The 12,437-nt window shown below is 41.9% G+C and overlaps 1 protein-coding gene across 5 annotated transcripts in view; it reads right to left on the bottom strand.

Moving 5' to 3' along the window:
* Positions 1-12,437, bottom strand: part of LOC123749573 (calpain-A) — a 267,048-nt gene that overhangs the window by 47,474 nt on the left and 207,137 nt on the right. For all 5 annotated transcript variants that reach the window (XM_069303392.1, XM_069303393.1, XM_069303394.1 and 2 more), the window contains 6 exons: positions 9,597-9,666; positions 6,947-7,064; positions 6,068-6,202; positions 3,030-3,198; positions 1,463-1,735; positions 1,035-1,197 (listed from right to left, as the gene is read on the bottom strand). In XM_069303392.1, the coding sequence (XP_069159493.1) occupies positions 1,035-1,197; positions 1,463-1,735; positions 3,030-3,198; positions 6,068-6,202; positions 6,947-7,064; positions 9,597-9,666 (928 nt within the window). The remainder of the gene's footprint in view (positions 1-1,034; positions 1,198-1,462; positions 1,736-3,029; positions 3,199-6,067; positions 6,203-6,946; positions 7,065-9,596; positions 9,667-12,437) is intronic.

Genomic DNA, 12,437 nt, shown 5'->3' with positions numbered 1-12,437 from the left:
TGAATAAAGCTGAGAAAGCCGGATTCAAGTATACAGTGTCATTTATCACAATTAACTTCATATTGAAAATTTGTAATGTAGTACAGTAATATTGTACTCTGATTAGACATCTGGTCATCACAACTCATCGTTAATGCACAAGACGACCAACTTCAAATTGAATGATTTTTTACCCTAATATTAAATGACAATATAGCATTAAAACATCTATATAAATGAAAATGTAAATGTTCGTTTGTTCAAAATCGCTAATCTCCGAAAGTTCTTCACCGATTGCCGTGAAATTTTGACAACGTTCTATTCGAATACGCTCGTGTTTTTATATACCTACTATATAGATGCCACACCTGTGACAGGTGAAAACATTTTGTTTTAAAAAAGCAGCGCCATCTGTTGCACATAATAGCAACACACTCTATACTAAATATGTTATAATTACATTTCAATGTTTCCAACTGCATTGATAATTTGAATTTTCATAGATTTCGATTATTTTCATTTTGATTTAATTATTTTGTGTGACACTGCATTGGAATTGAGCAATGTTGTTTACCATACCGTTCATTTCGTAAGAACAGTATACGTAGAGATGCCACACCTGTGACAGGTAAAAGCATTTTTTTTTTTCAAAAACAGCGCATTCTGTTGCACGTAAGAGCAACACACAGTATACATACAAAATATGTTACGATTCCATTTCAATGTTTCTGATAGCATTCAGAAAGGAAACGGGGAGGGGGGGGAAATGGTGGGGAGAACTAGGGGATGGGGGGTGTGGGGAATTGTTGGGAGAAACGAGGGGATGGGGGGGGAGGGGGAAATGAGGGGAGTACAGGGGGACAGGGGAGGGTTGCTGTGGCTCAGCAACGCACATGCATTGCTTAGCCACAGCAACGCGTGGCCGGGTACAGCTAGTATTTAATAAAAGTATGACATTTTAAATTGGACATTATAATCCATAATTTAATGTACAGCAGACTTGTCAATCAGTTAGCCTGTGTTTTCTTAGTTTTCCCAATACAGTAATTTCTTACCCAAGAAGTTTCTACAGCCACCGGCTGTGGATCCACGAATCCAAGCTCCTTCAAACACACTCATTTCCCACTTGTGTTGAACGGATCCTGTTATGTCCTCGTCATCCAAGGAGTCAGGGTTCAAGTTGGTCAATTCCAACATAGTGAAGTTTGATAAGAAGTCCTATAAAAATTAAAAAAGAGCATTTTAGTTAATAAGTACCAGGGGCCAGATAAAGTGAAGTCTTTACAAGTAAAGACTACACATTTTTATAAAAAAGGATGCAAAGTAAAACACCTTGACTGAATGATGGGAAATATGGAGACAGTATGGCATTATAGTTCGACCATCCAGAAGCTGCATCTAAACAACAACAAAAATGAAACATTAAAAACACTGGCAAACATTTATTTAAGCAATTATTAACAACGCTGTAGAGAACGCTGACCTTAAATGACATCCAGAACTCTCCGTCGTGTTCAAAAGTCAGACCTATCTCTTCCTTTTCCTCTGGTGGAATATACCGCCACTCGGGACTTTGGTCACTCCACGCTCCTTGCCACTCGGCTTCATTTCCCCAAGGATTACGAATTCGAATGAGTGGAATCTTGCCAGACACTCTGGGTGTGTTGATCTCACAATACTTGATCCTGGTGACAGAGTAGGCATGGCCACGAATGAGGCCAGTGTCACAGCGGGCTTCCACTTCATTTGGGTCGGGCTGAAAAAAATGACAGTACAGTACTGTAATGAGTAATTAAAATACATGAATCTTGGCTGGATACAATTCAGAAGACCACTAAGAGAAAATATAAAGTCTTTTTTGCATTTCTTTTATCTATTCCTTTTAACCCCTGCACTGCGCACTTATTTAAATTACATTCCCATGGTGCGCTGAAAATAAATTGATCCAAAAACAGTATTTTTTCTATTGGCATTGTTAATTAGCACCCAGGAAGTACAAAAATCCAAATAAAAAGTTTCTACCTCTTGTAGTTTAACTGTAGTGTCCTGGAGAATGTGATTTTTTGGTAAAAGTTAGGTGAGTTGCCACATGGGAATAACTGTTTATTTATTTTAAATGTTTCTCACTTTATTTATTTTTTCGCTCTAATAAGTTGTATCTATGTGTCAAAGATGGTGTTCATTATGTATAACTTTGAAAATCTACATATATACAGATATACACGTGTACAGTAAAAGTATATGCATACCATGTATTTATTCATACTAATATATATATAAAATCCTAATTCTTATAATGGGACATAGCACACATTTTGCCTGAAATATATAATGGTAATCACTCAGTTGCTGCTGTTAAAATTTCAGTGAGTCACAGTATAGCTGCCCCTACACATTCCTAAAGCCTTAGGAATGCCTTAAAACCGTAAGCCTTAAAACATTCTTAGGAATATTTCGTAGGCCTTAGTAACCTAGGCCATGTTACTAAGCCCTTGGAAGGAAAGTGAGGGACTCGGGATGTTTTCTCAGGATGAGGGATGGTTGCTGAAGGATCAAGCAGGTATCAAGCAGAAAGCAAATGTGTGCCACCTTGTATGCATGGGAGTTTCGAATCTTATGATATACTAACATAATCACCTGTTGGCTGGCGCACCAGCACAGCCCCTTGATTGCAAAACTACAAAGCCAGTGCTTGGTGAGGTCTCCAAAACCAAGGGCAAGGCTATATTCACACAGTCACACATTCAGACTAACACAAATCTGTTTTATGTTTAAGATTTTAACTAGACAGTTGTAATAAGCAAAACTGTTATAAAATTCTAAACTCTCTCCCCGAATTAAAAATATAAATACAAAAGTTCCCTAGGTAATCATAATGTTATGAAATCTTGTTATTCCCTATCTTCTTCATATAAATTCAATCTCATTAATAAATGAACTATCTCAAGTGAATATTCTATAAGTAGGATCTCTAATGCAAAATTCTTACCATCAATATCTCTCCAGCACACCAGTTTCTACTTTACTAAATGTAATAATAATGAACCTACTTCCAGAGAGCATCCCATTAATGATCCACGCTGGTAGGCCTTTAGCATGATGTTGAAGAGGTTTGGAGGTGCCTTGGTGAGGTCGTAAATTTCAGAAACTCCTCCAGTGAAGTCCTCCATGGCCTCACAGGTAGTCCCTCCCTTCAGAGCCTCATATGAGCCATGCAACCTTAGAAGAAAAACTCTCAAGTTCAAACAACTCAAGCCTTGACTGAATATCAAAAGCTCATTTCTGAACAGTTGACTGATGCTCTCTAAGCCAAGAGTCTTCCTGGTACTATTGGACAGGATAGTGTCAGGCAGGACTGGGCGATGTTCTGCATCTTGCCAATGCACAACGTCACCCTGCTCTGGCACGCACCTTTCCAAACATCCCTATCGACTCATACTGGTACAAGGGCACGTACAGTACTGCAGAAAAGCTTGACCCAGCCCAGTAAATATAGTTATATTTATGTTATTGTATATTTTTATTTTATTTTATTTTTGCATAATGTGAAATTTTTGTATTACACACTGTATTTGTTTTGTTAAATAGTGCCATACTTTTTTTTTTTACATTCGGCATAGAGGTAATGTTGCCAACTGTAGGCAAATTTTTGTTTGCATCATGACCAGACAGTGGTGTTGGAAAGAGTCTAGTTGTGCTGGTGTGGAATGTCAACTTCATCTGACTGTACATAATCCTGATCTTAAGACCGGCATGACCTTAGGCAATAGCTATGAGAGCAACAGTGTCCTGATCAACATGGAGCCTTTCATCTATTATACACTGAAAGCCTGCTTTTTGATTCAACTGTAGCCTTGGCCGTGAGCTTCAAAATACATTGGAAATACAGTAACTAGAGAGCTTTCTTAAACAGAGTAATTTAAAAGATACTGTAATGCCCTTTTTTTCTAATGCATACGGATTAAGAAGCAAGATACAAATTAAGCAGTTTGAATCTAGCATAAATATTGGAAATTGTATTCAATTTAGTTATATAAATCCAAGAGATTTTGCACAACCTGCAACATACCTTTTGTACATATCCTGCAAAATACTAGAAAAATATTCATGAAGGTAATTATAGAACATTTTGACAGAATCAATTTTTTTAAAAGAACCAAAATGAATGTATAGGAAGCAAGTTATGCCCAATGAACTATTAGAACCTGTTATGACAGTGTCGCAAAGACACTGTCATGAAGACACTGTCATGAAGACACTGTCATGAAGACACTGTCTCTCACTGTCTTCAGACAAGAGAGAAAAGGCTGTATGACCTGTGCCCTCCTTGGCTGCCAAAAGTGCCTCTGATCCGGTCATCCATCAAAGCCTAGTATATTAGAGGGAAAAGCAGGCTTGGATAACTGAGTGTGTGCTGGGCATAGGTAGGGAGAGTGCTGGGCATAGGTAGGGAGAGTGCTGGGCATAGGTAGGGAGAGTGCTGGACAAAGGTGGGGAGAGTGCTGGACAAAGGTGGGAAGAGTGCTGGACAAAGGTAGGGAGAGTGCTGGACAAAGGTAGGGAGAGTGCTGGACAAAGGTAGGGAGAGTGCTGGACAAAGGTGGGGAGAGTGCTGGACAAAGGTGGGGAGAGTGCTGGACAAAGGTGGGGAGAGTGCTGGACAAAGGTAGAGAGAGTGCTGGACAAAGGTAGGGAGAGTGCTGGACAAAGGTAGGGAGAGTGCTGGACAAAGGTAGGGAGAGTGCTGGACAAAGGTGGGGAGAGTGCTGAACAAAGGTGGAGAGAGTGCTGGACAAAGGTGGAGAGAGTGCTGGACAAAGGTGGAGAGAGTGTTGGACAAAGGTGGGGAGAGTGCTGGACAAAGGTGGAGAGAGTGCTGGGACAAAGGTGGAGAGAGTGCTGGGACAAAGGTGGGGAGAGTGTTGGACAAAGGTGGGGAGAGTGTTGGACAAAGGTGGGGAGAGTGTTGGACAATGGTGGGGAAGTACTTAGCTGACAGAATAAAGTGGGTCCCAGTGAGAGGAAATATCCCATTAGAAAGTCTCAGAGGGTTTGGACCTTGGCCCCTACTGTTTCTGATCTACACAAATGGCCTATTCAAGATGATAAGATCTTAAATGACAGTGCTTGCAGAGTATTCAAAATAAGGAGGGTAAAAATTGAAGAGGGTTTGGTTGTAGGATATTACAGAACATGCACCAGGTAGAAGATTGGGACCAAAAGTGACCCACTAAAGTTATATACAAGTAAATGACAAGAAATTAAGTTTTGGCATAGTGAAAGAATGCCCCAAGGGCAGTACAATGTAAGATGACAATTAGAGAAATGAGACAAGGAGAAGGACTTTACTGTGACCATCACACTACACTACACATAAGGGGCATAACTGGCCGACCCCTCACAGTGTTCAAGAGAGAACTGGATAAGCACCTCCAAAGGATACCTGATCAACCAGGCTGTGACTCATATGTCAGGCTGCGAGCAGCCGCACCTAACAGCCTGGTTGATCAGTCCGGCAACCAGGAGGCCTGGTCGACGACCGGGCCGCGGGGACACTAAGCCCCGGAAGCACCTCAAGGTAACCTCAAGGTAAGGTATCACACTAGTTACAATGCTGGAGGTACACAAACTTAATAACATAAGCAGGATATACAAAATTAATACACACATTGATAGCCATTAAAAACCTAAACATAACACTTTATGCAGCCAATGTCAGGCCAGTTCTAGAATGTGATTGGTGCACAGTTCAGGGAGTTGAGCTATTAAGGCAAGTTAATGGAACTCAATATAACAATATTACAAAAGAGAGTTATCAGAGGAGATATTAAACATATAAGAAACTGAGAGGAATAGATGAGGTGGACAGACAGACTCCCCGTTGGGGGTAAAAAGTAATGGGGTGGAAAAGGTGGAAGCTAAAAATACAAACTGGAGATGCAAGAAAATAATCTTATTCTTCCAGTAGGCACAGTAAGGCAAACACAGTATTTTTATATTTAGATCTTTTAATTGTCATCATCATCAGGCCCTACAGGTAATGGGATTATTTGTAGAATACTGAACTGTAATGGTTTAGTGAACATACTTAGCATAAGCCTTCTCAACAAGAGCAGACCAAAATTCATTCTTTTCTTCTGAGTGCATGAAGACAAGACGGCCATAGAATGTGGGAAGACGATCGTCAATCACCACATCTACCCAGCGTCCATATTGCCAAAATCTGTAAACATAAGAAATTTACCCTTTAATTATCAAAAAGTAGTTCAGCAAGTGCATTACAGTATTTTAGCTGTTTATATCAGAAACAGATCTAAAACAGATTTAGAGGGTCCCAGTAGTACAGTTGGGTTTGTTTTTGATGCAAAATTGAGAATTCTGGGTTTGAATCCCAGGTGGGACAGAAATGGTTAGGCACATTTCCTTTCTCCTAGGGTAGACCGCAGGCTGGCTAGCTGTAATGACACTGCGGACAACCAGGGAAACACTAGCTCTGGAACAGGGAACCAGAGAAACCACAACAACCCACAAGCCACCTGAAACAACCAGTGGCTCGAAGGTTGAGGTGTTAAGCCACTGCCTTCGGACAAAGTGAATGATGCACCCCCTTAAACCAGGCAGTGGTTTGTTTTGATTCAACTATCTTTCTGGAAGCTTTCCTGGTGATGGCAAAGATGATAACCTTTAAATGTAAAGTGATCGTAGGCCATTGCTCCCTTTGCCTCTCTAAGGGGGACCAGGTTCTGCCTCGTGGTCCTCCGGTAGGCAAAAAGAACTCTACAACTGATGGCATTTAGTCAGTGATAATAGCTTCAGGAAGCTGACGGGGCTTGCCCAGAAAAGTTTTGGGGGGAGGGGGGGGGGGGGAAGGTACCGAAACACAACTGCAGCAGTACTTTCATGATTCTGACTATCCCTTTCTTGCACATTTTAATACTCTATGCTTTTAACAGCAAGAGATTCTTACCTGAAGTGGAAAATACCAGCATAGTTGTCTCCAAATCCTTGATCACTAGGCACAATCTGATAAAACAGACGCTTATTCAGCGTCAAGTTTGCCACAGCAGCCAAGAGCCAACAGTCACCTTGGAATAGAAAAAGATGTCATATTAATATCAAGCCACGAAGATTTCACTTTCACTCTCCTAAAGTTTGCTGTCAGTGACAAACCCCAAAATTTAGTTTCATCATAGAAAGTGGAGGATGGGGAGAGGAAGCGGCCCCCTAAATTTCTTAATCTTTACTTCTACAAGACTTTATGCCTTCTTTATTTCCCGTGATAATTGAATGTCTTTTTAATTGCCTCAATAATTTGTCCTCTTTATTTGATAATTTTATGCCATCTTTTTTCTAAAGCATTTTATGCCTTCTTTATTGCCAAAGCCATTTTTTTTTTTTTGCAAAACAGGACCATAATATTGGCCTAATTTAAGCAAAAGTAATACTGCATTATCCAAAAAGTGTGTCTGGCAATTTGAATCTCCTGACCTTTGCTGTTTGTGTGTATGTCTGCATGGATGTTAAATATTTAAGGTATATATGCTCTCAGTGCTATGTAACTGAGGCTCAACGAGTGGCTACAACAACTTCTCAATTACCTGACCTTTTGTGTTTGTGTAATTACCTAAGTGTTGTTACAGGATCAGAGCTACGCTCGTGGTGTCCCGTCTTCCCAGCACTCTTTGTCATATAACGCTTTGAAACTACTGACGGTCTTGGCCTCCACCACCTTCTCACTTAACTTGTTCCAACTGTCTACCACTCTGTTTGCAAAAGTGAATTTCCTTATATTTCTTCGGCATCTGTGTTTAGCTAGTTTAACTCTATGACCTCTTGTTCTTGAAGTTCCAGGTCTCAGGAAATCTTCCCTATTGATTACTGTTTTTTATTACTGTTATTATTTTGTACGTAGTGATCATATCACCTCTTTTTCTTCTGTCTTCTACTTTTGGCATACTTTATGCCTCTAACCTCTCCTCGTAGCTCTTGCCCTTCAGTTCTGGGAGCCACTTAGTAGCATGTCTTTGCACCTTTTCCGGTTTATTGATGTGATTCTTAAGATATGGGCACCACACAACCGCTGCATATTCTAGCTTTGGCCTAACAAAAGTCGTGAACAATTTCTTTAGTATTTCGCCATCCATGTATTAAAAAGCAATTCTGAAGTTAGAAAGCGTGGCATAAGCTCCTCGCACAACGTTCTTTATGTGGTCCTCAGGTGATAGTTTTCTATCTAGAACCACCCCTAGATCTCTTTCTTTATCAGAAATCTTTAAAGATTTCTCACATAATTTATAGGTTGTGTGGGGGTCTATGGTCTCCTATTCCACATTCCATAACATGGCATTTATTAACATTAAATTTCATTTGCCAAGTGGTGCTCCATATACTTATTTTGTCCAGGTCATCTTGAAGGGCATGACAATCATCTAAGTTTCTTATCCTTCCTATTATCTTAGCATCATCAGCAAACATGTTCATATAATTCTGTATACCAATTGGTAGATCATTTATGTAGACAATAAACATCACTGGTGCAAGAACTGAACCCTGTGGTACTCCACTTGTGACATTTCTCCAGTCCGATACATTGCCTCTGATTACTGCCCTCATTTTTCTATCAGTCAGAAAATTTTTCATCCATGTTAGAAGCTTACCTGTCACTCCTCCAATATTTTCCAGTTTCCAGAACAACCTCTTATGTGGAACTCTGTCAAAAGCCTTTTTTAGGTCCAGATAAATGCAGTCAACCCAACCATCTCTTTCCTGTAAAATTTCTGTGGCTCGATCATAGAAATTGAGTAAATTCGATACACAGTCACATACAGTGTATGTCTACATTGATGTGAAATATTTAAGGTATATGTGCTCTCCGTGCTATGGAACTCCGAGGCTGAAAGAGTGACTAAAACAAGCATCCAGTGTGTAAAAAGGATGCAGACTATTACAAGAATAATTTACAGCTGCAAATCCTATACAATGGACATTCAAAAAGACATACATGTTGAAAACCAGTAAGGAAATATTGGAATGGTATGGGTTGCAGGAAAATTATGTGGGTGGAATGTTGTGGAGCCATGAAAGGGATTGCTGTGTGTTTGAGAGGGAGCCCATCATAGGACATCAGACAGGTTGTGTGTCAGAACCTATGGTCTTTTGTGTCAGCAACTTATGGGAGTGCTGCCACATCAACATTCTCAATTAACTAGATAGAACTATTTGTTCTTCCTTATGTAAGCCCAAGATAACTAGCCACACCTCCAGTACTGTTACAGGAGACAGTACTGCTACTAGTATTAATACACAAACAAATCACCGTAGCACTCCAGGTTGCAATTCTTTTACCATGTGGTGGTACAGTTGACTAAGGCGAATCTGGGAACACTCAGTGCATAGGTTTGAACCATCATCAAGGCCCTTGTGGATTTATTCACTAGTATTAATTTTATATGTTATGCCACCTCATTAGTAGGGAATTCTCTTGTAACTAATGATGTGTTATAGTGGTGCTAGTCTAGCATCATGGTTTATCATACCCTATACTGAAGAGAGACTTACATTTTGTGAAAATGGTCTATATGTTTCATTCCAAACAGAACTTATGACACGTCACTCACCAAGTTCTCCTTGCTTGACATCAAAGCGGGATGCACCGTCAATGAAGAGTTGAGGTTCGTCTGTGATCTCCTGAAGGACCAAAATGAAAGGAACAGCATTAATCTCCAACACAAGATGTGTGTACTTAGCTACTGCCACAAGCTGGCAAGAAAACTTAAATAGTGTGGGAAGGGACATAGTAATACTGTTTCACTGACAACACACTGCTAGTTGTTCATATTTCTCAGGCTATAATTAAGCCGTGTTCATAAGATATGTGCATTACAAAAAAGATGAAAACAGAAGTAATGTGAAACTGCTAAGTATGTGCCCATAAATAGTATGTGAAACTGCTAAGTATGTGCCCATCACCTGTATTATATACAGGTGATGACCACTTGGAAAGTGAAAACCAAGGCAGTGTGTAAAATTCTTCCTCAAATGTTGATGAGAAAAATGGCATATATGAATAGGAATTTTACTGTGTATAATATTTCCATAACAAAAACCTTCTGTGAGTTAAGCATCAGCCCCAACAAAGCTTTTATTCCACATGTTATTGCTCAATGACCAAATGCTGGTAATGATTTTAATACTTAATGTAAATAAATGTCACCTTCCGTGACCTGGGATACTAAAGTGCTGAAGATATAGATAAATACTGAATACTTCATCATATAAATGCAACCAAATCCTGACTGGATATAGAGACTTATTTAATAGCAAATAATTTACTTTAGGCTACTGTATGCATAAACAGAAAAAATGAAGAAGAAAAATAACATTATTATACTACAGCATAATCTGATTAGTACTGTATCAGTATATGTATGTGTAAAATTACCTGTGTAATTACCCAAGTGTAGTTACAGGATGAGAGCTACGCTCGTGATGTCCCGTCTTCCCAGTACTGTCATATAACACCTTGAAACTACTGAAGGTGTGTGTCATGTACATGCCCTAAAAGTACTATATTTGAGGTGTACAATAATACAGCAACTGTAATAGCTGTGTAAATATTACAAGGAAAAATCTGGTGGCATTGTGCAAACTCTAATGAACTACTCTACTACCAAAAATGAAAGATAGTGTTATTACAACTTAAATAATTAAACAGTTAATACTTGATGGATGACATCGATAAATTATCAATAATACTTTATCTGGGACTTAAGAAAGTGCTAAAAAACCAGCGTTGAATGTAATGAAACGCCATTTTCTGGGTGAGTCCCGGAGGCTCCCCGGAGCTATCCCAGGCTGATATGCTAATGTCAGACTTTGGCATCAGTCATGTGTATGGAGTTCTTAGGCCTACCGGGGACCACGGCCAGAACCGGGCCCCCTCAGAGAGGCAAGGGGAGCAATGGCCTATAGAAGCCCCCGTGTTAGTGGAAGCATTCTATGTCTGCCATCGACCGGAACAGGCACCCAGAAAGGTAAGCGCCCCAAAACAAACCCCTATTCTGGTTAAAATTGCTACCTAAAACCGAACTAGTGGATAGAACTCCCCAACCGAAAACAAGCAAACTAGTGTGACGTCACACACTGCCGCGCCGCTGTCTGCGCAGCTCCCCCCTCCCCGGGAGGGGGAAGGGGGAGCCCCAGACCCCCCGCGCCGGCTACCCACACCTCAGTTCTTGAGGCTGGATGTCAAAAACGCGAAAAACCGCCGACCGGAGGGAGGGAGGGATGCCGGGGAGCCTCCGGGACTCACCCAGAAAATGGCGTTTCATTACATTCAACGCTGGTTTTCTGGGGGGAGCCCCGTCGGCTCCCCGGAGCTAACTACCCACAGACAGAAAAAGAGGGACTTACCCGGGAGGCGGTCGTCGCTCACCCCTCAACTCGAAGCCGAGACAACTGGCTGCAACCGCCGATCACAAAACATGATGCACCCCCGGCCAGACCAACCAAGCATCAACCACCCATGGACCCCTCCGGAACGCAGCAGTCTCATTCTTCGCCAGAAAAGAAGGAGACGGCTGCAAACGAACAAAACAATCACCACGACCAAAAGAGCAGAAACCCCTGCGCCAGAGGAGAGCATGAAGCTCCCCTACCCGACCCCCAGAGGCCAAAGCCAACAAGAAAAGTGCCTTGGAAAAACAATCCTGGACCGAAGGGGCCACAACGAAACGAGGAGATGAAAGGAAAGCGAGCACTCTGTCCAAAGACCAGGACGGCTCAGGCGACGCATGAGCAGGCCGGAGGTGAAACAATGCACGAGACAGCTTGCGAAACGGCGCAGACGTAACATCGATACCGAAAGCAAGCTGAAGCGGCTCCGCCAGCGCCGCACGATACGAAGCGACAGTGTTAGGCATAAGATGACGGTCCTGAAACAACCACGAGAGGAAGGACAAGACCACCCGAACAGACAAGGAGCTAACACGACGAAGACGCAAAAAGAAACGGAAGGACCGCCAGGAAAACTGCATACTGCCGCCGAGAAGAAGCCCTCAGGTGGGACACCAACAAGGAGGCCACCTGATCACCACAGAGATGATGATAGACTCGAGTCAAAAAAAACCATACGCGAAGACTCGAGGAGAAGATCGAACCAGCTACGTGACGTACCGGCCCGATCTGCTGAAAGAGGCGGAGCCGCGGGAAAAACCCTCGGGTTCGGACACCGAGCAACCAGCGCCTGAAACCAAGGCTGGGCCGGCCACCAAGGGGCCAGAAGGACAACTCTCCCCCGGTAAGTCTCTAAGCGAGTCAGGACCTGGAGCAACAGCCGAACCGGGGGAAAGAGATACAGGAACCCCCACCTCGTCCAGTCGAGCCGAAAGGCATCGACCCCGACAGCCTCGCAATCGGGTAAGGGCGCCGCATAAACGGGAAGACGCCGCGACCACGCC

The sequence above is a fragment of the Procambarus clarkii genome, chromosome 50 (assembly GCF_040958095.1).
Source record: "Procambarus clarkii isolate CNS0578487 chromosome 50, FALCON_Pclarkii_2.0, whole genome shotgun sequence".
Lineage (NCBI taxonomy): Eukaryota > Metazoa > Arthropoda > Malacostraca > Decapoda > Cambaridae > Procambarus > Procambarus clarkii.
This window is presented reverse-complemented; position numbering and strand designations above follow the sequence as displayed.